This window comes from Trichosurus vulpecula, chromosome 8, assembly GCF_011100635.1.
Source record: "Trichosurus vulpecula isolate mTriVul1 chromosome 8, mTriVul1.pri, whole genome shotgun sequence".
NCBI lineage: Eukaryota > Metazoa > Chordata > Mammalia > Diprotodontia > Phalangeridae > Trichosurus > Trichosurus vulpecula.
The window spans coordinates 116,420,206-116,448,015 of record NC_050580.1 but is presented as its reverse complement, the minus strand read 5'-3'; the positions used below and the strand labels follow the sequence as shown (position 1 = coordinate 116,448,015).

At 40.1% G+C, this 27,810-nt stretch overlaps 1 protein-coding gene across 1 annotated transcript in view; it reads right to left on the bottom strand.

Moving 5' to 3' along the window:
* The window catches only part of ADAMTSL3 (ADAMTS like 3), a 563,622-nt gene extending 547,541 nt beyond the window's left edge, over positions 1–16,081 (bottom strand). The window contains exons 1-2 of the mRNA XM_036737163.1: positions 15,945–16,081; positions 14,144–14,243 (exon numbers count right to left, since the gene is read on the bottom strand). Of these exons, the coding sequence (XP_036593058.1) occupies positions 14,144–14,243; positions 15,945–16,081 (237 nt within the window). The remainder of the gene's footprint in view (positions 1–14,143; positions 14,244–15,944) is intronic.
* Between the last annotated feature and the right edge of the window lie 11,729 nt (positions 16,082–27,810).

Genomic DNA, 27,810 nt, shown 5'->3' with positions numbered 1-27,810 from the left:
AACTGGTCTCTGGTATGAGTCTGTGCTGGGCAACCGCAGTAAATATATGTTGTCAATTACCACTGTCAAACAGCTTAAAGAACAAATTATTGCTCATACTTTCCTTCTTAAAACCTGTGTTTGTTTATTGAATCTAGAAGCAAAACTGCAAAATGTATTATGAAAAGAATTCAAAACAGAAGGCCTCACTGACTTACTGTATTTCATTTTTAGGAAAGAGTGAGTTGTAACAGACCTCATATTGTACTAAAAAGCAAAAATCATCAAAACTATTTAGATCTCATTTCTAAAAATAGAAAAGTAGGTCAGTGGAACCAACTAGATAAGAAAGAATCAGAAATGTATCAACTAATAAGCCAGTACTCAATAAATCTCAGAAGACAAATTATTTAGGAAAGAACTTTGTATTAGAGAAGAATGCTGCTGGGAAAACTAGGAAGTATTTTTGGCAGAAATGAGTTTTTTAAACCAACATTCTACCTTATACACCATATAAGCTCAAAATAAATACGTGATGCGGATAACACAGGTCGTACCAATTTTTAAAATTTTTAAAAAATAACACAGAAGAAAACCAGATCACTTACTTTCACAGCTATGGATAGTGGAGCCTATTCTTAACCAAACCAAAAAAAAACAGAGAATAACAACAGCTAAAATAGAAAATTTTCAATTACATGAAATTGAAAAGCTTTTGCATCAGCACACTCAGCACTACCACAATAATAAGAAAAGGTATTTGATGGGGAAAAAAAATCTCTGCCACAAGTATCCTTAATAAGGGTCTGCTATCAAAGAAATACAAGGAACTAACAAAAACATATAACCAAAGAGCCTTTCTCTAATGGAAAAACTAGTTAAAGGTTATGAACTAATAGTTGTCCAAAGAAGAACTGCAAGCTATTACCAACCATAAGAAAGCCTGTCCCAAATTATCATATAATAAAAGAAATGCAAATCAAAACAACTCTGGGTTATTATCTTACACCCAAAAAATAAGCAGAGATGACAAAGAATGGGAATAGTCAGTGTTGGAGGGGCTATAGAAAAACAGACATGTTAATATACTACTGGAAGAGTTGTAAATTGGTACAACCAGGTTAAGAAACAAGGGTGTGGATCAGTGGAATAGGATAGGTACACAAGTAGGAGAAATCAACAAGTTTAGCAATCTACTCTTTGATAAACCCAAAGAGGCCAGCTTCTGGGCTAATAATTCACTATTTCACAAAAACTGTTGGGAAAATTGGAAAATGGTAGGACAGAAACTGGGCATAGACCAATATCTTACACCATATACCAAAATAAAGTCAAAATGGGTTCATGATTTAGGAGTAAAAGCTGATACTATAAGTAATTTGGGAAAGCAAGGAATAGTTTACTTATCAGATTTATGGAAAAGTAAAGAATTCATGACCCAACAAGAGATAGAGAGCATTACAAAATGCAAAATGGATAATTTTAAATATGTCAAATTGAAATGTTTTTGTACAAAAAAAGCCAATGCAACAAAAATTAGGAGGGAAGCAGAAAATTGGGAGAAAATCTTTGCAACTAGTATCTCTGATAAAGGTCTCATTTCTAAAATATACAGGGAACTGAGCCAAATATATAGGAATACAAGCCATTCCCCAATTGAGAAATGGTCAAAGGATATGAACAGGCAGTTTTCAGAGGAAGAAATTAAAGCTATCTATAGGCATATGAAAAAATGCTCTAGATCACTACTGATTAGAGAAATGCAAATCAAAACAACTCTTAGATACCACATCTCTCCTGTTAGATTGGCTAAAATGACAAAACAAGATAATGATAAATGCTGGAGAGGATGTGGGGAAATTGGAACATTGTTACATTGCTGGTGGAGTTGTGAGCTGATCCAGCCATTTTGGAGAGCAATTTGGAACTATGCCCAAAGGGCTATAAAAATGTTCATACCCTTTGACCCAGCAATACCACTTCTAGGGTTGTATCCCAAAGAAATCACACAAGCGGGAAAAGGACCCATATGTACAAGGATATTTATAGCGGCTCTTTTTGTGGTAGCCAAGAATTGGAAATCAAAGCGGTGCCCATCAATTGGGGAATGGCTTAAGAAGCTGTGGTATATGAAGGTAATGGAATACTATTGTGCCATAAGAAATGGGGATGATACGGACTTCATAACAACCTGGAAAAACCTACATGACATAATGCTGAGTGAGCGGAGCAGAGCCAGGAGAACATTGTACACAACCACAGATATATGGATTCCGTGAGGACCAACCCTGACATACTTCGCTCTTCTCAGCAACGAAAGGTACAAGGACAACCCCGGGGGACTCACGATGGAGAATACTGTCTTCATCCAGAGAAAGAACTGTGAAGTTTGAATACAGATTGAGGCGTACTACATGCTCGCCTTTTTTCTTCTCTTTTGTTTTTGTTTTTGGGTTTTTTTTTTTTGGTTCTGTCTCTTCTTTCTCATGATTCATTCCATTGGTCATAATTCTTCTCCACAACTTGACTAGTGTATAAATTAATTCAATGTGAAGTTATACATGGTAGTTATATGAGATTCCATGCCATCTTGGGGAGGGAGGGGGGAGGGAGGGGAGGGAGGGGAGAAAATCTGGAACTCAAAATTATGTAGAACCGTGTGTGGTAAACTAAAAATAAATTTAAATAAAAAATAAATAAATAAAATAAAATGGGAAAAAAATTGGTACAACCAATCTGAAAAGCAAGTTGGAATTATTCTTTTAAAGAGTGATTCATTTGACCCAGAAATGTCACTGGTAGGTATATGCCTCAAAGAAGTGAAAAACAGAAAGAAAACCCCACATCAAAATATTCCTAACAGCAGTACTTTTCTGGTAGCTAAGAACTGATATCAAAATAGATTCTCATCATTTAGGGAGTCGCTAACCAAAGTGAAGTGGATGAATGTAATGAAATGTATACAACACTATGCCTAAGAAAAGGATAAATATAGAGAACATTGTATGTACTGTCGAGCTGGATTTGGGAAGTTGGTTAGCTTTGCTAAATTGCTTTTGGGTCTCTTTTTCCTGTGGATTGTGGGTTACCAGGGTTAGCTTATTGGATAGGGGAGAGTGCAAGGATCCATTCTGAAATGAAGTTAATGAAAAAAATAAAATATATAAATAAAAATTCAATTTTTTTTAGAAAAATAGTAACTATGGAGTAAAATCTAAAACATAGTTCCAGAGCCAGTGCTCTTTCCACTGTACCACACTGCCTCCTGATTAAGGTGATCAAGGAAAACTTCATAAAAGAGTTAATATTTAAACTGGTAATACGGAAGAATTGTTAGTTTGACAAGCAGAGGTAGGAGGAGGTTTTTCCAGGCACAGGAATCAGATTGAACAAAGATGGAGTAAGGAGGGGTGAGGGTGGGTAGAAGGAAGACAATCTCAGGACATGTTTAGGTAACAGTGCATGATCCAATTTGTCTGAAGTGTATACTAATGTAGGAGAAAGGGAGAAGACATGGATGGAAATGCAGAGGAAGACTAGAAGATGATGAAGAAAAAACCAATAAAGTGTTTGGATTTAATCGTATAGGTGATGGAAAGAATAAAGGTGTGAGAGAGGAAAACAGTGTGATCTGAGCAGAACTTTGGGAAGATGAATCTGAGAGCAATACATAGAGCAGACCAGAGACTAGTAGTGGGGAGAACTTTTAGGAGGCTAATACAATAATAATTCAAGTATAAGATGACGGTAGTAACAAGGAACGGAATCGAGGGGATGGAACCCAGGAGTATGTTGGAGGTAAAATTGCCAGGATTTGGAGTATGAATGGCTGTAGGAGGGAGGGAGACAGGAGGAGTATAAGACAACCCTGAAGTGTTGAGTTTAGGTAATAAGAAAATGGTGCCTATGATAGACAAGAATATGGGGAGGAGCTGGCTTGGGCAGGAACGGTACTGTCTTCGGTTGCTATACTAATTACTTCATACGGATACATCTAAGTGCCTCATGAATTCAGTGCTAATCATGATGGCTCATAGTTACATAGTGCTCTAAAGTTTACTAAGTGCTACATCAACTGACCAGTTTTGTTCCATTTTTAAGTCCAACTTGGGATATCATCAGTGTGGGGAAATCCCTCCACTGATGCAGAGAGATAACTCCTTTGTAACTGACAGTCATGAGGAGCTGTCAAAGCAGAGACAATAAATGACTTACTCATGGTCAATTAGTACAAGTCAGAGGCAGGAACTTAATCCTAGTCTTCCTGACCCCAACTGCAGCTTTCTATCCACTATGGCCTGTCCAGACCAAAGTGAAGGGGAGCAAAGGCTGAAAATATTAGTCTTAAGCCTAATTTCTCATCAGCTTCTTTATAACTGAAGCTAGCTGTGATTCTGTGTGATTTAGAATTCTCTGTGATTTAGAAATGGAGGACTCATTAACGCAATATTTATGGCCTTCGACTTCAATAGCTAGATGGTTCGGTGATCTCAGCTAATATGGGTATTCATCCCCCTCCCCCACCAACAGTGCAGATGATAATCCTAATACGACTTCTCATCTAGTTCAATTCTCATCTATAGGCTCCCTGCCCCCATAATTCCGCATTAGAGGCTCTAACCAAGGTGCTGGGGGGTGTCTTTTTCACATTGTGTGGGTATGAGTGTAACACTCAGAAAACCTATCTGTTATCCCTCACTACATAAGCAACCCACCTCCTTTTCTGATCACACATTTCCCGGATGGTATCTCAGACACCACTTCTTGGTGAAAGCTGTCATTACTGTCATTGTGCTGCTGCCTACTTATGCCCACCTGGCCTCTCTCTGCTGCCCTGGCATCAGAGAAAATACTGGTCCTAGAGAGAAAAGATTTATTCAAGGATCCTCTGATAATTTTTATCAATTGAAGCATAAAATAGGGTGGTGGATGCTAGCCAAAGAACGCCCTGCATTAAGTCCAAATGGAAAAGAAATTCCCTACAGATGGTTATATTCTCCAGATGCTTCAGTTTGTGGCTGATGTGTTAATTACATCAAGATCTGGAATACTACAGAACCTTCTCAATGAGAACCAGGGCCATTCAAAAGAGTTCTGTTTAATAAGCCACAGAAGAAAAAAATAAATGACAGAGGAATGTCTATTGCTCATAACACGGAGCCGGATGAGCAGTTCATAAATAACAAATAAGGATCAGAATAATAGCTAGTATTTATGGCTGTAGGGTTTGCAAAATGCTTTACAATTTTTAGTTCATTTTACTCTCACAACAACCCTGGGAGGTAGGTACTATTATCATCTCCACTTTACAGATGAGTAAATTGAGATAGACAGGTTAGGTGACTTGCACAGGGTCATCCAGCTAATAAGTGTTTGAGGTAGGATTTGAACTCAAGTCTTCTTGATCCCATGGCAAGCACTCTGTCCACTATACCACTCAGCTGCCATGTATATTGTGGACAGTTACTGTTGCTGGACAGTAAGTGGTGCTACATATTGAACGAGAGGGAGAGAGCAGACTAGAACGCATTTAGGAAACAGTACAGCACTTTCCATAATCCCAAGGTGCTCCCTGACACAAAAGCCCATCCTTTAAATATCTCATTCAGCTGATTTCAAATTTAAACTGAAATATGATAATGAAATCTTATGAGAATCAGAATCGAATGTTGTCAAGTTATAGAAACATCCAATTTCCAGAAACAGTTGGAGAGAATTTTCTCAATTGCAAAAAAATAATAACTTATGAATTTTCTAAGTAACAGCTTGCTTTTCTTAATGTATTCCATACTGCAGGGTTCCTCCTTCCTACGTTATTCTCTCTGAGTAAAATGAATCCGTTCTTCCCAAGGGACACGCCACTGCCTTACAATACTGTTTCCAAATGCCACTCAGTAAAAGGTCCAGGCATCTGAAAAACCCTTGCGTAAAAACCCTAGTTTTCCACAAAGCACAACAGTTCAAGTACCGCTTTCCCTCCCTGCCTGCCTCTTTGCATTAAATACACATACAATTTTGCTTATCTGCATACTCACTGTTTTTTCCCAGTATGATGCAAATTCCTTGAGGGCAAAGACTATTTTTTGACTTTATATTTATATCTCTAACACCTCTAATACCTATCACACTAACACACAGCTTCTCAAAAAATTACTGAACTGAACACTCTGCAACAGAAAGTTAGGCAACTTACGGTACATATACTAGGGATAAATGCTATTTATGGGTTATCTCCCCAACCAGCTAAACAGAAGATACAATGATTCCAAGAATGCAAAAATACTGCAATCAAATCACATTAGAGATAATACGATTCATCTGAGACTACAAAAAAAATCAATAAATGAAGCACACAGGCCTCCCATGTAGTTAAGGTCAAGACAATAAGGCTTTATACGGCATAAGAATAAAAAACATTTAAAGGTCAAGTTTTGGGGGCCCCAAATGTGGCATACTGTAAAAATTTCAGGAACCTCCTCACAATGACTAGTTGATTACTTCAACCTGTCTATGTTAAAAAATAGAAACATCCCATAAAGAGAACAAGATCGAACCCTACGTGGAAAGCAGGGCATAACGCCAAGGCCAGATTCCATTCTATGAGAACCAAACACACTGTTTTCTCTCTGCTTTCACAGGGAGTGTGCATAAAAGTGACAAGAGCATTCCCCAGAGCATATGTCTACTCCAATCTCACATGCAGGCACCAGAATGACATTTAAAGTGATGCTGTAACTCACGTAATATTCTAAAGTTCTTTGCATCTATCTCTTCTTCCTAGGAGTTCCCACTTCGACCAACTCAGTCCATCATCAACTCATACCTGGATAACTGCAAAAGATCAATTAGACCCTTTACTTTCCTAAGTCCTCTGCCCTATAATCACAGAATTATGGAGGTAGAGGTGGAAAGGTCCTAAAGAGGTCATTAAGTCCACCCCTCTCATTTTACCAATGAGGAAACTGAGGTACAGAGAAGTTAAATGATTTGCCCACAGTGACACATTTGTCTGAGGCAAGATTCAAGCCCATGTCTTTCTACCTCCAAGTCCAGTGAGCAGTCCATTTCACCATGCTGAGATGAGATTAATCTTCCTAAAACACTGCTTCTATCAGGTCACAGTACCAAGCAAAAACCTTTAGCGTTTCCACCATCAATAGGACTGTAATCTACTGGCAGATCACGAAGCTTTACCAAGCTGATCTCCAAGACTGGAGGCTGCCCTAACACCAACTTCTCCAAGACACCAGAGACTTCTTTCTTTCTTTTTTAAAATTTATTTTATTTTTACTTTATGGAATAGAACGAACATTTCCATAACATAGTGTAATTTTTAAAAGATGGTTGTACATGAAGCTGAAAAATCTATCACTAGGCACCAGAGATTTCTAGCAGGGTGGGGAACACTTCCATTTTCTGTCCCCATCAGTGATATACTTTCTCTCTTTTTTTGTACATCAAACTGCAAATCTATTTTGTATAACTTGCTATTCCTTTTAAATATATAAAAGTTATCATGTAACTTTCTTTTTCCCTTTTTTTCTTCCCTCCCCCTCTCCCTAGAAATGGCTAGCATTAGACACACATGTATCTATACATATATATTCAAACACATATATGTAAAGTCATTCTATACATACTTCTATTTATTAGTTCTTTCTCTGAATGCAGATAGCATCTTCCTTCATAGGTCCTTAGTAGTTAATTTGGGTATTTATAAGAGTCAAAATGACTTAGTCACTTAAGTTCTTAAAACAATATTGTTGTTACTATAGACAATGTTCTCTTGGTTCTCTGCTCATTTCGCACTTCATTATTTCATGCAAGTCTTTCCATGTTTTTCTAAGGTCATCGAGCTCATCATTTCTTATAGCACAGTATTCCAGCACGATCCTGTGCCATAACTTATTCAGCCATTCCCCAATTTCCAGTTCTTTGCCACCATCAAGTGAGCTGCTATAAATATTTTAGAACACACAGATTATTTTCCTTTTTCCCTAACCATCTTTGAAAACAGACTTTGTAGTGGTATTGATGGGTCAAAGGGTATAGGCAGTTTAATAACTCTTTGGGCATAATTCCAGAGTGCTCTCCAAAATGGTTGGATCAATTCATAATTCCACCAGCAGTGAATTAGTGTCCCAATTTTTCACATGCCCTCCAATATTTGTTGCTTTCACCTTCAGTCTGATAGATATAACATGATATCTCGAGGTTGTTTTAATTTTCATTTCTCTAATCAAAAATGAGTTAGAGCATTTTTCATATGACTATAAATTGTTTTGATTTCTCCAAAACTATCTGTTCATATCTTTGACCATTTATCAATTGGGGAATGTCTCAAATTCTTATACATTTGACAAAGTTCTTTGTATATTTGAGATATGAGACCTTCATCTGCAAAACTGTTTATAAAATCTTTTTCCCAATTTTCTGTTTTCCTTCTGATCTTGTCTACGTTTATTTGTATAAAATCTTTTTAATTTAATATAATCAAAACTATCTGTTTTATACCTCACACTACTCTCTCTTTTTTATTCATAAATTGTTTACCTATCCATTAAGTCTGATAGACAGTATGTTCCATGTTCTTCAGATTTTCTTGTAATATCTCTATATCTAGGTCATGTATCCATTTTGACCTTATCTTGGTAAATGGTGTAAGTCATTTGTCTATGATCAATTTCCGCCAGACTGTTTTCCAGCTTTCCCAACAATTTTCACCAAATAATGAATTTATTCCAAAAACTTAAATCTTTACACTTGTCAAACACAGAGTTACTGCACTCATTTGCTGATGCAAGTTGTACGTCTACTCTGTTCCACTGATCTACCTTTCTATTTTTAAGCTAGTACCAGATAATTCTGATAATTACTGCCATATAATGTAGTTTAAGATCTGGTACTGCTAAACCTACTTCATGTACTTCTTTTCTTAGTTCCTTTGATATTCTTAACCTTTTATTCTTCCAAATGAATTGTTATTATTTTTTCTAACTCAGTTAAATAATGTTTTGGTAATTTAATTAGGATGGCATTGACTATAAATTAGTCTAGGTAAAATTGTCATTTTTGTCATACTGGCCCTTCCTATCCATGAACAACAAATATTTCTCCAATTACTTAAATCTAATTTTATTTGTAAACAAGTTTTTTTATGATTTTGTTCATATAGTTTCTGTGTTTGTTTTGGCAGGTGTACTCCTAGATATTTATACTGTCTGGAGTTATTTTAAATATACATTCTCATGTAATGCAATTTCTAGTCCCACATTCTCTAATCTATCCTCCCTTACACTATGATTCTTATAACTGCTAGGTTCATCTTCTTCATATACAGATCTATTCCTGTCACTCTTCTGCTCAAAACTCTGCAAAGGCTCCCCACTACCCACCAAAATAAAGCCCAAACTCCATAACCTGGCATTTAAGGTCCCATATAACCTGCTGCCCCCCCTTACGAGCCTTCTCTCATGCCAAACTTGTAATATTTGTTTCAGCCAAACTGGACTACTCACTGTCCCTAGTCCACATCTGGTACACTCCTACCACCGTGACTTTGCTCACAGTTACCTATAACTAGCATGCCCTCCCCATTATCACTGGATTGTAAGCTCTATAACAGCTAAAAACTGCATCACACATAAAGTTTGGGTCTCTATTCAATTCATTACACAGTTTTCTCTCCACAGAGTAAAACCTTAATGAACATCTGTTGAATTGAACTAAATTTCTGCCTTTTGAAATTCTACTCATAATCTGAAGTCTGGCTCCTCAGTATAGCTTTTCCCTCTCCTCCTCCTTGCCTTCCCTCTTGCCATCTGAGAATAATCTCCCCTACCCTGGACTCACATTGTGTCTTTCATCTTCCTATATATTCTGTTCTGCATTTACAGATACTGTATTCTTTACTGTATAATTATTTTATAGTTATTGGATCATCATCCATTACTTACTAAGTATGCACGTGCTCCATGGCTCTGTCTTCAGATTCTCGTCTTCTCATTCTAAACCCTATTCCTTAGTGATCTTGATAGCTTTCATGGCTTGAATCATCTCTACGTATAATCCTCCAAATCTCTCTATATAGACTTATACATACACACATATACATACCTATGCACATATACATGTCTATACGTATATTATGCATGTATGTATGCATATACGTGCGCACAGATGTATGTGGATATATATGCATATTGCATTGTGTGTATGTCTATTTATTTGCCATCATTTTCCCGAACTTCAGTCCCTACATTCTCACCTTCTGTACTCAATGTCAATGTCACTTCTTGAATGCTCCATCCATATATCAAATTCAACTTGTGTAAAAGTAAACATTGATTATCTTCTGCCTCTAAACCTACTCCTTCTTCAAACTTCCCCATTTTATTGATAACATCACGTTTCTCCTCACCATGTTTAACCTCAGCTGTCCTTGAATCTTCCCTCTCCTTTACCTCCTCCCACTCATCCAGTTGCAAAATCATTTTTGATTCTATCTCCCAAACATTTCTATATTTGTCCCCTTCTTTCCTCTCCCACAGTAACACTTTAATTCAGACCCTCATCAACCCTCATTTGGTCTATTATAACAGCCTCCTAACTGGTCTCCCTGATTACAGTCTCTCCCTTCTCTAATACATCTTCCACATAGCTCCTCAGAGTCAGATACCTAACTATGTATCTAGCCTGCCAGAGGCAGTGTTACATAATGAAGAGAGGGGGGGGCCTCAGAGTCAGAAAGCCCTGCCTCTGACACATACCGACTGTGTGACAATGGGCAAATCACTTAACCTCTCAGTGTGCTCTAGGCAACTCTTCCAACCTATAAATCGCAAAGAAGATGGTAACCTGCATTCATAGGAATTTCCTAGCTTGGGAGTTCCTTATAGAAATGAAATCATAGGATCCTAAACCTACTGTTTCTAAAATAAACTATGAACTCCTCAGTCTAGCATTTAAAAGCCTCCATAATCTGGATCCAACCTACCATTCCAGACAAACCATCCCATTAACCTGCCTGTCCTTCAAATTTCCGTATTTCTTTTGGAACTATTGTAATTCTCCCCATCACTGAGGGTCATACCTTTAGCTATCTTTGAGTCTTCCCTCTCCACCCCAATACTAGCTCTAATCCTATTGTAGAAAGCATCAGTATCATTTCCTTTTCCAGTAACATTTTCTGTTACTTTGAACAGGATGGCAATATCCATTCAAAAGAGCTGTGAGAGTCACTAGAACGGGGGAAAAAAACAACTAAAGTACTCATGGTAATATTAAATTGTGACCATACTAAGAGTTAAAAACAAAATGTTCCTCCTAAGAGGAATATCTTCAAGATGATCGCATGCACAGGTAAAAATTTTAAAATAAAGTTTCTTTTTCGGCCAAGGAAATAAAATTTAGTGAAATTACACTTTTTGGTGGAAAAAACTATAAACTTACTAGTGCTAGTTTGTTGAAAGAGAATAAAAATAACTCAAAAAACTACATATTGGAGTTGTAAGATGAAGTGCCTCAATTTTACACAGACTATACATAGGCTAGGCAAGCTGGACTTACTCCCTATACTCTTCATACCATCTCCTGGTTCTACCTTTGCACAATGCCTGGATTGTGTAACATCCTCACTGCTTTTTCTCTGAATCCCCATTTTCAAGGCCACTTCTTCCAAGAAGCCTTCCCTAATTCCCTTGCCTTCCCAATTAGTGCCTTCTCACTCCTTAATCTGTCAACATGTTTTATATCCCCACCGATAGGTGAAACTCAGCCCATGCTCTATATACACCTACGCTCCCAGTAGAACAACCCAAGTTCCTTGACATCAAGCTAAGACGTTTCCATTTTGTTCTGTGAATCAACTTTTCCCCTCCACTTGCCCCTAGCACACTACTTTCTACAGAATTTAACTGTGATGAATATCGTATTTTTGTTTATGTGTTTTATCTCCCTTGCTAGACGTGCAAGCTTCCTGAGGAACAGGAGTCATATCTTGATTACTCTTGCATCTCTCCAGAGGCCAGCAGTTTCTTACACAGTTTGCCCTGAACAACAGAATGGAACACAACAGAATTGGAAAGCAAGAAAAGATTTCAGATACATTATATCATCCATGCCTTTGATTTTACAGTTGAAGAAAAATAAGATTCACAGAATTTAAGTAATTGCCTCTTTGTGGCAGAGTTCAGACTAGAACACATGTCTCTTGAAAAGCGGACCAATTTGGTTTTTTTGTTATATATTCTAATTTCTTCAGTAAACAGACTCTAGTGATTACTTTCTGACCTTCTGATTGCTTTGACTCCAGCAATACTGTTTCTTACCTTCTAACTTTTTGTTCCCTGGCCTTTCTTTTATTTGCTCCTTAATTGAGAATTGAAATTTCCTAAATACCTGTCCTCAATCCTTCATATACATATCTATGCATATATATGTACACACACATGTATATACATATACATAAACACACACATATTCTCTTTTTGGGGGATCACATCAATTCTCAAATTTTGATTAATCATGTTCAGGTGAATAGAGTACTCCAAAAGTATTTATTAGGCACTTACCTTGTACCAGACACCATGCTGAGCACTGAGGATACAGAGACTAAACAGTCTTTGCCTTAGAGGAACTTACATAATAATAAAAATATTTAGTCTGTATATAGGTTTGCAAAGTGCTACAGAATATATAAAAATTAGATACACAGAGATGGGATAGTCTGGGGTAGACTGGTTTCTTGAAGCAGGTGACACTGGAGCTGAGTTTCAAGAGAAGTTAGGAGTTATAAGAAGTAGCAGCAAGGAGGGAGATGGATGATTCCAAGCTTTTGAGACAGCCTCTGCAAAGCCATCAAGGCAGGAGATAATGTCACATGAAAATAATTGCAAGTAGGCCAGTGGCTGAAAAATAAGAGTGCATGAAGTATATGTGTAATCAGCCTAGAAATGTAGATTTCAGTCAGATTGTAAACGGCTTTAAATGTTAAACAGAGGTGCTCCTATACTATCCTTAAGGAAATGGGGAGCCAGCAAAGCTTCTTTTGCCAAAGTCTGACCCTGGCCTGAGCTGGAGAAGGAAATGTCAAACCACACCAGTATCTTTACCAAGAAAACCCCAAATGCAGTCACAAAAAGTCTGACACAACAGAAAACGGCTGCACAACAACAATGAAAACCTGGCCAGACCTGAAGAGTATCAATTTGGCAAATGTGAGAAGGTTGGATTCAAGATAGTTACCAAATCTGTCAACCTAGCCCCAGCCTCTTTCCAGGCTGTTTTCCATCTGTCAACCATCTCCCGCAGACACTGTAAGCCCAATGTGTTTAAAACATAATTCAACATCTCACTGCCAATACCTTATTTTCTTTTTGATTTACCCATCTTTGTCCATTATAACACCATCCTTCCCTATTTTTACCTTTGGTGATAACTATGACTATTCTCTCTCCTTCATCTCAACACAGAATACTGTTGTTTTTTATTTCAACAACACGACTTAGCATCTCCACAAATATCCTGAATTTCCCCTCTCTCACCTATAGATGTCTATGCCTGGAATGCTTTCCATTTTATATCTTTAGGCTCTAAGGCCTCCGTGAAGATTTCCCTGGTTCTAGTAGACTGCAATATCTCTCACTGCACATATTCATAGAATTAGGAGATTTACAGCTAAAATGAGCTACCAAAATAGTCTAATACAGCTCCTTCGTTTTATAGATGAGGCCCAGAAAGATAAAATAGCTTGCTAAAGATTTAAACAAATTTCTGTCTTTTCTACTACACCAATCTGTTGGTTCTATTTCAAATTGGTTATTTGTAAGTTTATGTCTTCCATTGGATTTTAGTGTTTTTCTAGCACCTACAATACTATCTTGAACAATTCACTGTTTTTCAAATGCATGGATGAATAACAGGTTTCTACTCTATCTCCAGAACACAATCTATCCTAACTAGAAAAGAAAAGAAATAACAAGGTTGTTTAAAATCCACTTTTTCAGAAGGAAAAGTTTGCTGTTTTTTATGACTAGAATACCAGCTGGCATCATTAGGTGATCCTCTTTTCTTCAAAATACGTAACAATGCAGAAGGTTTGGAGATGTTATTGTTTAATTATGGTACTAAAAGAATTACCTGGCCACAGCCTCGTGCCACCTACCTGTAAGCTTGTACAGAAGAGGACGGCAATCCAGATGCCCAACCACCAGAAGGTCTTTGACAGGACCATAGTTCCTGATTTTAGAGGGCTTGACTTCCTCCTGTCGGAGAGAACAACGGTTTCAAATGAATGCTCCTGCCCTACCGTCCCTCACCCCTCTGGAGGCTTGGTGACTCAGCCCGACTCGGCCTAGAACTTGGACACTGGACTCGGAGCAACCCAAACACAACAAAGGTTTGTGCTGGCCGAGATGCTGACTGAGGGCACAGCATGCCGTGATCAGTCTGGACCCGGCCAAAGTGCAAAGCCTCGGTGTAGCAAGTATGTGTAGTACGGATTGAGTGTGTGCACATAGAATTTGGAAAAGATACGTATTTGCAAGTTTTGCTAGCGCACGTGCGTGTACGTGTGAAGAACTGCCGCGCCCGGGCGCCCCACCTCTCCCATTCCCATTCGGCAGGGTGGGGCCGCGAGGCGCCTTGCCCCGGGGGCCAGCCTCTGACTGCACTGGAGCCCGACCGACTCCAAGGCTCCAATCCTGCAGAATCCGGGAGCGCAACGCAGAGGCCAGATATCTTAGGACGCTCCAGCCAAGGCTTGGCACGTGCCCGCCCAAAAGCTTTCTGGTGTAGGTTCCACGTGGAACCCGTCCAGAAACAGAACGAGGAGTCCAGAGAAGTCAGTCCTCCTGGAGCTAGCTACCCAGGCGCGACGTCCGAACAGACGAAGGGTCCGGCCAGTTGCCACGGCCGCGGGATTCTTTGCAAACCCGGAAGTTCCTGAAGAAGAGCCACCTCTCCCTCCTGTCTCCCCAGTCCCAAGGCCCTGCACCTGTACGTCCGCCCGTGCCAAGCTAAGGACGCCCCCGGGACCCGAGTGCCTACAGGTACTCGGAAACTGGGAGGTAGCCAAAGCAACCCCAACTTTTTGGTCTGCCCTGGAGTTGCGCCTGGTCGAAGCGACCCTGAATCTCAGACAACCGGGAGTTGGAGAAGAGAGTGGGCAGCTTACGGATGGGTGTCTTTTTGCATATTTTCCTTTCAGTTTCAGGAAATAGGCAAAGGATGACGTTGAAGAAGTGGCGTGTTGTAATGGACCGTGGTCATTCCTAACTTCTGTTTCGCGGAGCTGGGAAGTGCAGCGCCCCCGCCGATGCAGAGCCGCTCTGTCCGTGGGTGGATGGATGGCTTTGCACTCATCTGGAGAAAGCATTAACGGGACCCGACCTAATGCGATCCGCAAATGTGCTGCTTCTTCCGACCTGTCGCGACTTCTCTGCGCCAGCGCCCGGCCGAAGTGATGCAAAGTCCCCGGGACGCTACCCCTTGCTCCGTGCTCTCTCCTTGTCTAGTAGCCTACAGCCCCAGCAAGTGGCTCGTCACCCGTATCCCCCATCCCCCTTCACACAGACACACACACACACACTCATTCGCTCAATCCCCCTGAATGGGCCCCAGTTTTTTCGAACCTGCACCCCTACACACACACTCCCTTTCCTCTCCAGAAAGCTGCCGCAGCCGGCAGGGTGACAGTTCTGTATACCATCCCTCGGGATCGCTCGGGTGGGCCCGTCCCTCTTCAACTCATGTCATAAATGGGGCATGCTGTCCCCCTCCCTTAGGGCCAAAATCAGTCCCCTAACATGCTGCGATGACAACTTCTGTTCTGCCTGGCTATTTCTAGTCCGCCGCTCAGTTAGCTCTGGCCTTTACCTTAGTGCCACCAGAATCCGAAGCCTTCGCTCCCCTCCCAGGCGGGCTCCCTTGCCCTTTCCACTTGCCCTGACTTCCACTGTACTCACCTTGCACCGATGACCTGTACTCTGTCTCTTCCACCCAAAGACCGCTCCAATTCCGCTCGAGGCACCGAAGAGAGCAGTTGCGATCCCGTCACCACCACTGGGGATGATGCCTTCTCATTCGGAGCCCAGAGAAGCATGACCTTACTGCACGTCGGCCTCCAACCCGCGGCGTCGCAGCCGCCAAGATGTTAAATGGTGCTGGAGCCGAGGCTGCCCCACCTCTCCATTCCACCCCCCCCCCCCCCAACCCCCGCCCTCCGCTCATATCCCCACTCCTGGGACTGCCCCGGCGCGGAGCACTTGCGGGAGCCAGACTCGGGAGAGCGCGCGCGCCGCCACCTGTAGCACCGGAGCAAGTGCACTGGTCCACGCGCCCTACCCCCACCGAAGACCTCCCCCCACCTCCCATTTGCCCACTGCCCCAGGATGGAGCTTGGCCTCCAAGACGACCTCGCATAACCAAGGCATCTCTCCTTCCATCACACGCAGTCAGTTGCAGGGGCAAACACGCCAAGAGCTAGGGAAAACTGTCCAGAGGCCCTGCTCTCCCTGGGGGCAGGTGATTGCTCAGTGAATAAGATACCTTAGGCTAGGAGACTTGGTCAGAATCCTCCTAGTCCGAGTGTGCTGGAAGTCACTCCTCGCCCAATGCCTCCTGCCAGGTGTCGTGCCAAAGGCAGGGCTTGCAGCCCCGGGCTGTTATGGTGGAAATGCTGCAGCGTTACAAAACGTAACCAGCATGCGAGGGAAGGGTGGGGAGGAGGAATATGTTGCAAAACAAACTCAGAGCCCTTGCTGCATTCAGGGCAAGGTAGAATCTGGAATAATAAATCCAGAGATCAAAACATACTCAAGTACCGCACAGAGGTTTAATGGATAGAATTTTACCTTTAACATCTGTCTTGTGCCTGTAAAACTTTAGAGCTTTATGCCATGGTATAATATCCAAAACAGCGAAAGCCCTAGTGGCTAACTTTTTATCCAGCCCCTTGGCTGTGATGGGCACAGCCTATTAAAATACCTTTACCTTCCCCTCGTCCTTCTGTTGAAAGCCCAGAGGACACTCGCACTGAGTACATGAAATAGACAAGGACAGTTAAAACCCCTTGCTATTGTACGTGTGCCATGTGCACTGAAAGTATGAACTAAACATAACCGATGAAGGGCTTGCTAAAATATGCTGAGTTGGAAACTTTTCCAAATTGCTCACACTTCCGCGAGGGCACACAGCCTCCCTATTAGCTAGGAACCGAGCGCTCTCTAGTGGAACAAATGCTCCTAACTGGGCTGCAGGATGGACGAGCAAGACTCCTAGAGCTGGCCGAGGAGTCAGCTTGCGACGTGGACCGGATAAACAAGGTAAAAGATGGTTAAACGGAGTCTGGGATTCTTTGCCAGATGTTGTGAAGGTTTTTCATTTGTAGCTGTGTGTTTACATTACTAAGAGGCAGGGTGGCTAGGTGGATAGAGAGCTGACTTTAGAGCCAGGAAAGCCTGGGTTTAAGTTCTGCCCCTGACCCTAGGCAAGTCTAACTTTCTGTGCCCGAAGCAACTCTAAAAATGATTAAGTTGAAAAGAAACTGATAGGAGCCCTCTGTTCCCCTATTCACTTTGGAAGTTTTTCTGTTTACTTCTTAATATCAATGAGTCAGTAGGCATTTATTAAGTATCTATTAGGTGCCAGGTACCGTTTTCTTTCCGGTGCCTTGACTCAATCATGTTCTTCTCTGGGCATCCTACTGTGGGCTTACCCAGTTAAAAGAATGAGAGAACTCCCCACTCCTCGCCAAGCTGAATTGCACCCACTACTAGAGAAGCAAGGGGAATAAATAGCATGAGCAAAAAGCAAAACAAAACAAATAAAGGGAGGGAGCAGAACACAAGGGTATGTACGAGAATGCCAAATACAAAATTTGTGTAGTGAGAGATAAAGGAACAGGACAGGATGGTAGCTGTGTCACGATGTACACCATTGTCTGCACTACTTAACTGTACGTCCCACTGGTAGAACCGCTGTTATCCCTAAACCTCCCATGCAATGCCCCTTTGATGGAAGCCGAAATAGGTAAGTGGAGATTGTTTTGGCCAGGCTTGCATAAGGCAACAGAGATGGAGAAAGCTATTCTCCGAGGAGCCTGGGGGCAGCATTACGTAGTGGCTGGAACCTGTTGACCTTGGAATCACAAGGACCTGAAATCCTGCCTCATACTCTTACTAGCTAAGTGACTTTGGACAAGTCACAACCTCTCAGAGCCTGTTTCCTCATCAGTATAATGAAGATAATAGCAGCTACCTAACAGGGTTGTTTCGAGGCTCAAATGAGATAATGCAAACATTAATGATAGAAATGTGAGCCGTCATTATTACCCATTAAATTTATGTCTAGCACACTCCTAGGGAAAGGAGAATTAAGTGAACTACTTGTGAGGTTGAAATAATTTCTTTGTAAATAAAAGTATAACCCAAGAAAAATCTGTTTCTTCACCCACCTCCCTCCTCTCCAACTTAAAAAAAAAAACACCTTAAAGGTGTTTGAAAGGACTTTATTCATGATTAAAAACATGCTTCCAGAGGGAAAATGATCCCTGCAGAGAGAAAACTTACAAACTCACAAGAGCAATCTGATTGTTAAACTAATAAGCAAATGGAGGGGAGACGGTGGTGTAGAGACTAAAAACAAAAAACAAGGGACCAAATAGAGTATCCTGATTTTTTCTTAAGGCCCAATAAAAGAAAAAAAATAATAGTTTGGCGCTTGAAGAGAAAAGCCTTCAACTATCTGGAAAACTCAGCCTTCCCAAATGACTCATTTCCCCAAGGGTTTCTGGCGGACTGGGGTTTGACTGTTGTGTTACATCATTCGCAGCAGTAGAAGTGAAAGGATACTATATACAGAAGGGATCCTGTTGGGATAAACATCGCACTGTCTTACATGGGCGTTCAGTTAAAAAACAAGGTTTAGAATAAATTTTATCCCGTTCCTCTTTCGCATGTCACTCAATTTGGCCCATAAAACGAAGTCAGTCTGTTTAGTCTGTCTTCCTACTTGTTTCTTATGCCCTCAATGTTGCAATATTTGGGTTGGAAGCACCACAAAGGAATACTTGAAAAGTGTGTTTTCAAATTTTAATTCAATAAAAACATTTCTATGCATTACCATTTTAAAACACTCAGCTCAGGCACTTGAAATAGCTGATGGCCAATAAAGCACTTTTATTCCTTATTTACAAAGAGAGACATAATGCACATGACCCATTAGCTTTCTTACTTCCAGGAAACTGAATTCACACTTAGTAAGTTTTTTTCACTCCCAGGCAGTATTTCTCAGAGTAGGGGATGGAACAATCTGAAGGCATTATCAGAAACTTGTAAGTGGATTTTCTCACAAATCCTCACAGGATGGCAAGCAGGAAAAATATGAGAGCCTACTACTCAAGAGTGATACATAGAGATTCTGAACATAGAAAAGTATAATCTTTTGGAATAAATAAAAACATATTCTTTGCAATATGAAAATGGCACTTTTCCTGGCAAGTTATGTTATTTCTAAATGAGGACATAGGTTTGGACTGAAAAACAAACTCCCCAAATCTGAGAACACAAAGAAGGGAAGAGATCTGTATAAACCTGTGATTTCATCAGTATAGACACTTCTGTACTCATGAAGATCCAGGACTTGTCTGTCACTTAAAGGAGCTGCTCAGGACAGCGTGAGGCTCAGTGACTTGCTCACAGTCACAGAGTTAATTTGTCTCAGAGTCAAGTCTTGAATGAAAGCCTCCTTGACTCCAAGCCTTTATCAACTATACCATACTGCCTCAAGTATGTAATACATACATATTTAAGTGTGCTGTGGACAAAATGTTTTCCACTTTAAATTCTAAGAGCCAAATTTGTAGGTAATGTTAGAATATGAATAGAAACCTTTTCATGATACCACAGACTAAATAGCACTTAGGATGGAAGACATGTTTGTTCCATTAAAAGGGACACATCTGAATCATGTTCTCATAGTAAGTTACTTTTATTTAAAAAAAATTGGTGTGTAAAACCAGGTAAACAGTAGCCTAGGATAAACAAATAATTTTGATGTTTTCATCTGAGCATTTACATTAACTTTTAACCAAGATCAAAATTCTTGGTATCTTTTCAGTGCTTTTCACTTTTGACACCATCATGATCTCCAGTGGATTCCAGTTCTAGTAAGTCTCATCAAAAGTTTGTCATTTTCAAATCAAGGGGAAGATCACTTCCAATACCATAAACTATTAGCAATCATAATAATGATGATTGTGAGAAACACAGCTGTGGAGATCACAGGACTCCTTAGGCAGGGTCAGACCCTGAGGAAGACCCACATGACAGCCCCTTAACATGGCTGTGGGGATCACAGGACTCCTTAAACAGAGTCAGGAAGAAAGCCTGAGACATGCTTTCGAAGCTCATTGCTTTCCTGGTTGCATAACCTTAGGAAGATCCATGTGACAGCCCCCTCTCACCAAAAGAAATCAGAAACAGAGTGGGCAGAGGAAATCGTTTCACACTTCTCATGAGAGCGCGGGTGCTGTGCTCACTAGGAACACCCACACCAATACAGAAGCAGGAGTGAGGTTAACCATTTCTACCTCCCTTGTCTGAGTTAGGGTTAGTTTACATTCTTCGTTTCTCTACATTCCCTTCTTAACTTATGTAGTGTACATAGGCATGGTAGTGAGGATACAGAAGCAGGAGTGAGGTTAACCAGTTCTACCTTCCTTGCTTGAGGTAGGATTAGATTCTTCATTTCCTTACATTCCCTTCTTAACTTATGCAGATTACATGTGCAGATTATACAGATTAGGTAGGCATGGTAGTGAGAGTACTTGACCAGAGCATGACCCCTTGGGTTTGAACTGGTTGTCCCAGCCTAGCCAGGATGGCCATTGTCTTAGTAAGTGAGCTTCCTCACAGATATTATCTCCAAACAACTTCTGTGGGAGCAAAACAAAATACCATAATATCCCTTCTTACATGATAGTTGGCATTTTTGTATTACTTTGCTTTTACAAAGTACTTTACATACATTATCTCCTGAAACCATAGCAAACTTTTGAGTTATTAATTTTAATTTTACAGATGCAGAAACTGAGGCTCAGAATGGCTTGGTGACTTTGACACAGTTAATGTCAGAGGTGGTACTGGAACCTTTGTCTTGATTACAGGGCCAGTGCTCTGCATTTTAGGATGCCAAACCATCTCTCAAAGGGTAAATGTTGCTTAACTGGTAGATCAGCGTTTTCGAAGAACACTAATAAAACATAGGAACAAGAAGCCAATGGACATAGACTTAAAAATTCTTGGACAAGGCCCCACACTAAAGATTGTTTTATAAACAATGAACTGGCATATGATTTAGAGATTATATAATTCAGATGAGAAGGAAGTGAAGTCAGAGGACTTGGGTGGAATCCCAGCTTTGCCTCTTGCTGTCTTCGTAGTCTTGACCAAATCATTCTCTAGCCCAGGAATTCTTCCTCTATAAAGTGAAGAGGTCAGAGTAGATGGCCTCTAATGTCCCTTCCAGCTCTAAATCTACGATCCTGTGTGAAGCAGTGACGTTCCCCCAAGGTCCTAGCAGAGCTGGGATTAGAACCTTGTTCTCTGGACTCCTGATTCCATGTACTCCATCACACCATGCTGCCTTCCTTTGACACAAATAGTTTATACCCTGTACACAATGAAAAAGGGAGAAAATACCAAAACAGTTGGAGGGAGACAGAAAGGCTATGAGGATGAGACTATTAGGAATGGGTCACAGACACATGTAAAAAAATCAGGATCTAGGGAGCCATATTAAGGCTCAGAATGAAAGGTAGGATCCAGACTAGATTCAGTAGGCAGCCAAAGATCAGCAGAGGACCATAACTTGGAAGAGTCAACAGGGAGGCAGGGAGTCTGAAGTTATCAGAAGCCCATAGGCACTTAATAAATGCTCATAGATTGAATACTACAAGGACAAAACTACATGACTGTACTGGTTGATCTCAAAAAGTGAGGGGCAGGGGTAGCCAAGAGATAATTAATTTTAAAAACTTTACACAAATTAGATGAAATTAAGCTGAGTGCCAATCCAGAACATGGGCCGGTGGCTCTCCACCTTTCCTGCAGTGTGCATATAACAGTGTATAAAAATAAACTTCTTTATACTTCAAAACCATGGAATGGTTGATTGATTGAGAATACAAATATTTGTCAAATATTACCCCTGGAACTTAAAATATTAATGTTCTTACATATTCTACTTGGGCATAATTTCCATTTATTGGGCTTTTTTATGGGCTAAAGTGACTTGCAGAGTCTTAATAATCCATTGGAATTTATTATAAAGATGTGCAAATACTGTCCGAATAATGAAAGTAAAAGGCAAAACCCTTCTTAAAATGAGGTCATATTACTATAACTTAACAAAACTTAATTACACTAGCACTTTTTGCAAAAAGTTTTTTGTTTACATATAACTAGCCTAAGTTCCTTTACATTTCAAGTTTTGCTATTTTAAAAAGTATTGTTATCTTTGCTATTATAGGACCAATAGGATAGTATAAAAAAAACCCAAACCTAAATGTTTTATTAAAAAAAAGCCAGCACAGGCAACCAGAGATTTTACAAGGATTCCATGAAGCGAGGCTTCCATTTAGGAGAAAATTTAGAATATCTGACAGCTTTGTCCCAATCAATCATCAGCATTTATTAAGCATCTATTATGTGCAAAGCCCTATTCCAAGAATTGGGGATACAGAGACAAAAGTGGAACAATGCTTGCTCTCTAGGAATTTACATTCTATAGAGGAAGCCATAAATAACTGTAAACTTAAAAAATAATTTTTTCTGAAGGAAAGGGCTTTAGCAGCTGTGGGGAGGCGGTGCAGGGAGAGAGAGCGAGCTCAGGAAAGACTTCATGAGGAAAGTGTCACCTGAGCAGTTTCAAAAGAAACAAGAACTCTCAGAGATAGAGTTGAGGTAGAAATGCATTCTAGGCATGGAGGACAGTCGGTGCCCCACGGGCACCAACATCTGGAAGTTGATTTGGTCACAGTCCACTGCTGCGGACCTCACACCACAAGGAAGCACACCAGGGACCACTACAGCCCATGAGCTTCCTTTTTCTGGGGTGCCAGCTTCCCCACTAACTTCTGAGTAGTTGAAAGTCAGGTAGATCACCCCCTGTCTTTATGTTACTGAATCCAAGATTGGGCTCTGTTGTCTCCCATCTTCCTTCTCCCCTTCCTTTAAAAAAAAATAACCAAAAACTGTTTTTGTTCTGAGTGAAAACATTCCTAATTATGGCTCAGGGAGAGATGGGAGATTATAGTCATTTAAAAAATGCAATATTCTCCCCCAGTGATCCAAGGACCTTTATGACCTTTTTTCGCCATCTAAGAGATCAACTTAGAAGTATGTTGTCTCTCCTTTTAAATATATTTTAGCAGCTTTATTGCAATGATTAACCTAGCCAAAAGAGTGGTGTTTCTAGAAGGAAAGAACAGAAGTTTCTTAAGACTGACCATTTCTACTTGGTATGCCCCCCCCTAATTCTACACTGAGGTGGCATCAAGTGGTAGTAATCTTGGATTCTTCAAGGCTATGCTAGCTGGATGTGAGCTCAGAGCTCCGAGTCTTGATGAGGATTGGTGTGTCTGTCGTTTCAGGACTAGCCCAAGTTCAAAAAACAAAAAACAAAAACCAAAAACAGATCACTAGATTGTCCAGAGAGTGATATATTTTTCAGCCATGGCATTCTGGAAGAGCAACTTCTAGCCTTGGGATCTCAACTTTTTGCAGATTATGGAAAAAGAAATTGTTCTTTGGCAGTGTGATAAAGCCCATTTTCCCCTTTTCAGAAAAATGTTTTTAAATGCATAAAATATATTGGAAGGAAAGGAAGAGAACAAGGGGTGAGGGTGGGCTGTGATCAATTTTGGTGGTGGGAATACTCATGAAATCACAGGTCTTTGGACTTAAATTTTTGTGAAAATTTAAGATACCCTTTTCCTCTTATCTTTTCATTACTTTTTCATGATGTCCAAATTCTGATTTTGGGGTTTTTTGGCAGGGAGGAGGGGAATAGTTGCATGTTAGGCTAATTGAGGTCCTTAGAGAAACCTACAGAAACTCCTAGATTCTTTAGTTTCCTAAAGTCATCCAGAGCCCATCATCTTGCAAATGGGGTTTATGTTATTTTTTCCCCAAAATGCATTACCTCATACTCATAGGATCATAAGATTTGGACAGGCAAAGGGTCCTCTTCAGAGATCACCTAGTCCAACTCCCTGATTAAATGAAAAAGCTGAGGCTCGGAGACTTGGTGACCTGCCCATGGTCATGAGAAGCGATGGGTTCCCTCTCCTTAGAGGTCTTCTGGCAGAGGCTTGGGTATGCTATAGTGGAGATTCCTTCTGAGTATAGGTTGGACTAAGTGGGCTCTCAGATCTCTTTCAACTCTCAAATTGTGTGAGAGATAGTGTCAGAAGCAGGATTCTGTCTCAGATCTACCTCCAAATCCTCCATATCATACCACATTTATCCATACTGAAATTCATCTACTCTTTGCCTACTCACATTACCTGGTGAGATCATCCTGCAGAATATCGTCATCGACTTCACATTTCACTACCCAAGAGACCTTAGCCATTCATCTGGAAAAGTAGATACTGGACTCTTCAAACTCACTTTCACATTATTTATAAAAATGTTAAATAGCATAGAGTTACATGAGCAACAAATCCAGAAATAACAAACTAGGTTGGCATGAAAAAGCATGACAAAGCTATCTGTAGTAGTTGTTCAATGTTGAGAACATTCATAGTTATAACTATAGATTTTAGCATGGGAACCATAGAGACCATTTGGTCCAGGGGTTCTTAACCACTTTTGTGTCATGGGCCCTATTGGCAATCTGGTGAAGCCTAGAGACCCCTTCTCTAGAATAATCTTTTTAAATGCATAACAAAATGTGTAAGAATACAAAGGAAAATAATTGTATTGAAACACATATTTCAAAATCAATTTTAAAAAATAAATTCATGGACTTCATGCAAGCTAGTCCTACCCATCCATTTTACAGATGGTGAAGAAGAGATCCAGAGAGTTCAACTGGCTTGGGCCACCTTCCCCCTGGTAAGGCGTTTTCATTATACCACATGAAAAATGAAGAGCTTTGTTTTTTTTTGAGGTTTTCAATTTAAAATTACTAGAATAAAAATTTCATTATTATCTAATGTAAACTCATCTACATTTTCTAAGGAACAAATTATTTCTTTAACCATTTCTGGGCTTGATGTTCCTGCAATCACATGGAGTAATGAGGAAGCATTTTAGTCATCGATGACTTCTTCATGTAGTTGGTTGTTGATGCTGAAGGTTATAAAGCGGGTGCAGATGCAAATACTCTTCTAGATTAAATATGAATCAGGAAACATTTCATCATTTGGGCTGTCTGTGTTGACAGCCATGTCTTTTACCTATCTTTTTTTCCCACTTGCCATAAAGAATATAACCAGGTCAAGAAGAAAAGTTTAAATATTGAAGCATGGGAAAGTCGCCTGCAGTCTTGCTCTGCTCCCAGAGGATGCGGACTGGTTTGAGACAGTTCGCATAAACCTTTACAATTCAAGCATCTTAAGTGTGAACTGTGACTTGATTTGGAGCATCTCATTTCAAAGAAATTAAGGCATTTTTGCAAGTGTGAAGTTGAAGGCAGTCCATTTCCTTGTTATTCCACAGCAGTACTGCTATGGCTTCCATTACGTACACTTGTAGCCATCTGTCTCACACCACCCGCAAATGTGGAAATGTCTAGGTGTGGGAAGAAGTCGACAGTTGGCAGTGCCAGAACCAAAAGCTGTGCTGGAAAAAAAAGTGGTATTTCTTCTCCCACATTTTTGGGTTGGCTAGCTAGCAACTAGATGGCATAGGGAACAGATAGGTAACCAAGGCAGACGGTGAAGCTTCATGAATTGCAGCAGCTTAGGCATAAAAATCAAAATGAGTGTTTCATGCATCCTAAGAAAACTAATGTTTTTCCCTTCACCAATCTCTTCCCCTCTTAAAAATGAAAAGATACAAGTTCATTTCATCTCTCTGTGAAGATAAATCGTAACTGCATCAGTCTCTCACATCTTCCTAAATGGGTTTGCAGCTTACCCCTCCCTGTCATAACCTTTTATGCCTTTGACATTTGGTTTGTCTTCAGAGTTTGCAGGGTCTTTTTTCATTTACATTAACTTATTTGATGCTCCCCAAGACCCTGTTAGATGGGCAGGGCGGGTACACACTAATATTTATAGGACAGAGAAGTGGAAGGGACCACAGAGATGTTAGATCTCTCAAACAGCGGTTCAGCAGGGCCAGTGTCTTACTTGCCCATGATCAAAGAAGCAGGAAGGAGCAGAGCCCTTTCTACTACATTACTCCAATCTCTCAACATTGCAATTTATCTTACACATAGGTTAAATAATCAGCTAACCAGGGGTTCTTAACCATTTTTTGGTTGTTGTTTCACTGACCCCTTTGGCAATCTGGTGAAACTAATGGACTCCTTCTCAGAATATTTTTTTAATGTATAAACTATACTGGATTACAAAGGAAATAATCACTGAAAAAGTTATCAAAATGTTAAACAAAAAAAATCATGGATTAACTGAAAATCTGAAATTTATTCAAAGATTCCAGGTTAAGAACCTCTGATAAAAAATGTTTTGATCATGCCACTCCATGGTAGAAACCTAAAGGGATTCCTAATTGCTTCTTGCATCATTAGCGCTCATTGGATTGGACCTCCGGTCCTCCATGAACTGGGTCCCTTCCTCAGCTCCACTAACTCCAAAACCTTTATCTCCCCTTAAAACAACGTCTGAATTCTCTATTTTCATGAGAAAAATCTTTTGTACTCTTCCCTACTTCTTATTTACTCCAATATTTAGGACACTGAGTTTGCCTTCCTGTGCTAAGCCACATTCTTGTCTATCATTCAAATCCATGCTTAAGACACCCCTCCCCTCCTGAAGCTTTCCTCGGTAAACTACATCTGCGCCCAATTATTTGATTCACTCCAACACTTCTGCCCACAAGCCCATTCAATACCCAGTTCAGGATGCCTCACTTGGAAGCCTTTTCCCCATTCACTCACTGTAAAGTATAAAGAAAAAGTTATAATAACTGGATTAGGTAGGTAAAGGGTGATTAAAAAAAAAAAAGACCCACAGGCATTCCCAAATCCACTTGGATCTGCAAATGAAAATCATTTAAAAGCACTTACATAAATGATGAAAAGGCATTGTTTTCTCTAATATTTATTAAAGTGGGTCAGCCTCAGTAAGCTACAATAGGCTTCAACCTGAAGACTATATTCTGTACAAAAGCATCTTAGTACTGAGGACATCAAACTCTGACTTTTGACAACACAGAATGAGAATATTTATTAGCCTGTTAACAGATAAGCTACATCGTGATGTATGAAAGACTCAATGACCTCAGTAACTTGGAGACACTGGTTTTTTAAGCTTTATATTTTATGTTTTTAAGAGTCACTGCATCTAATAGACAATGAAAACCAGCAAGAGTTTCTGCAATGGATATAATATAAAAAAAACAAAACAGGATCCACACACATCTAACCAGTGACCTTGAAGAGACAAAGCAAAAAAAAAAAATGAAAATTGCACTTCCAAGTGGCCAAAAAGGTAAAATATTTATACAAATACAAAACTCATTAAAAAGAGGACACACATACAAAAGTCATTTAGTCGGTCAAATATATCAGGGCTTTCACAGAATGCCACACTGAGAGAACACTTGGGTGAGGTCCACAGCTAGAGCAACAAATCTA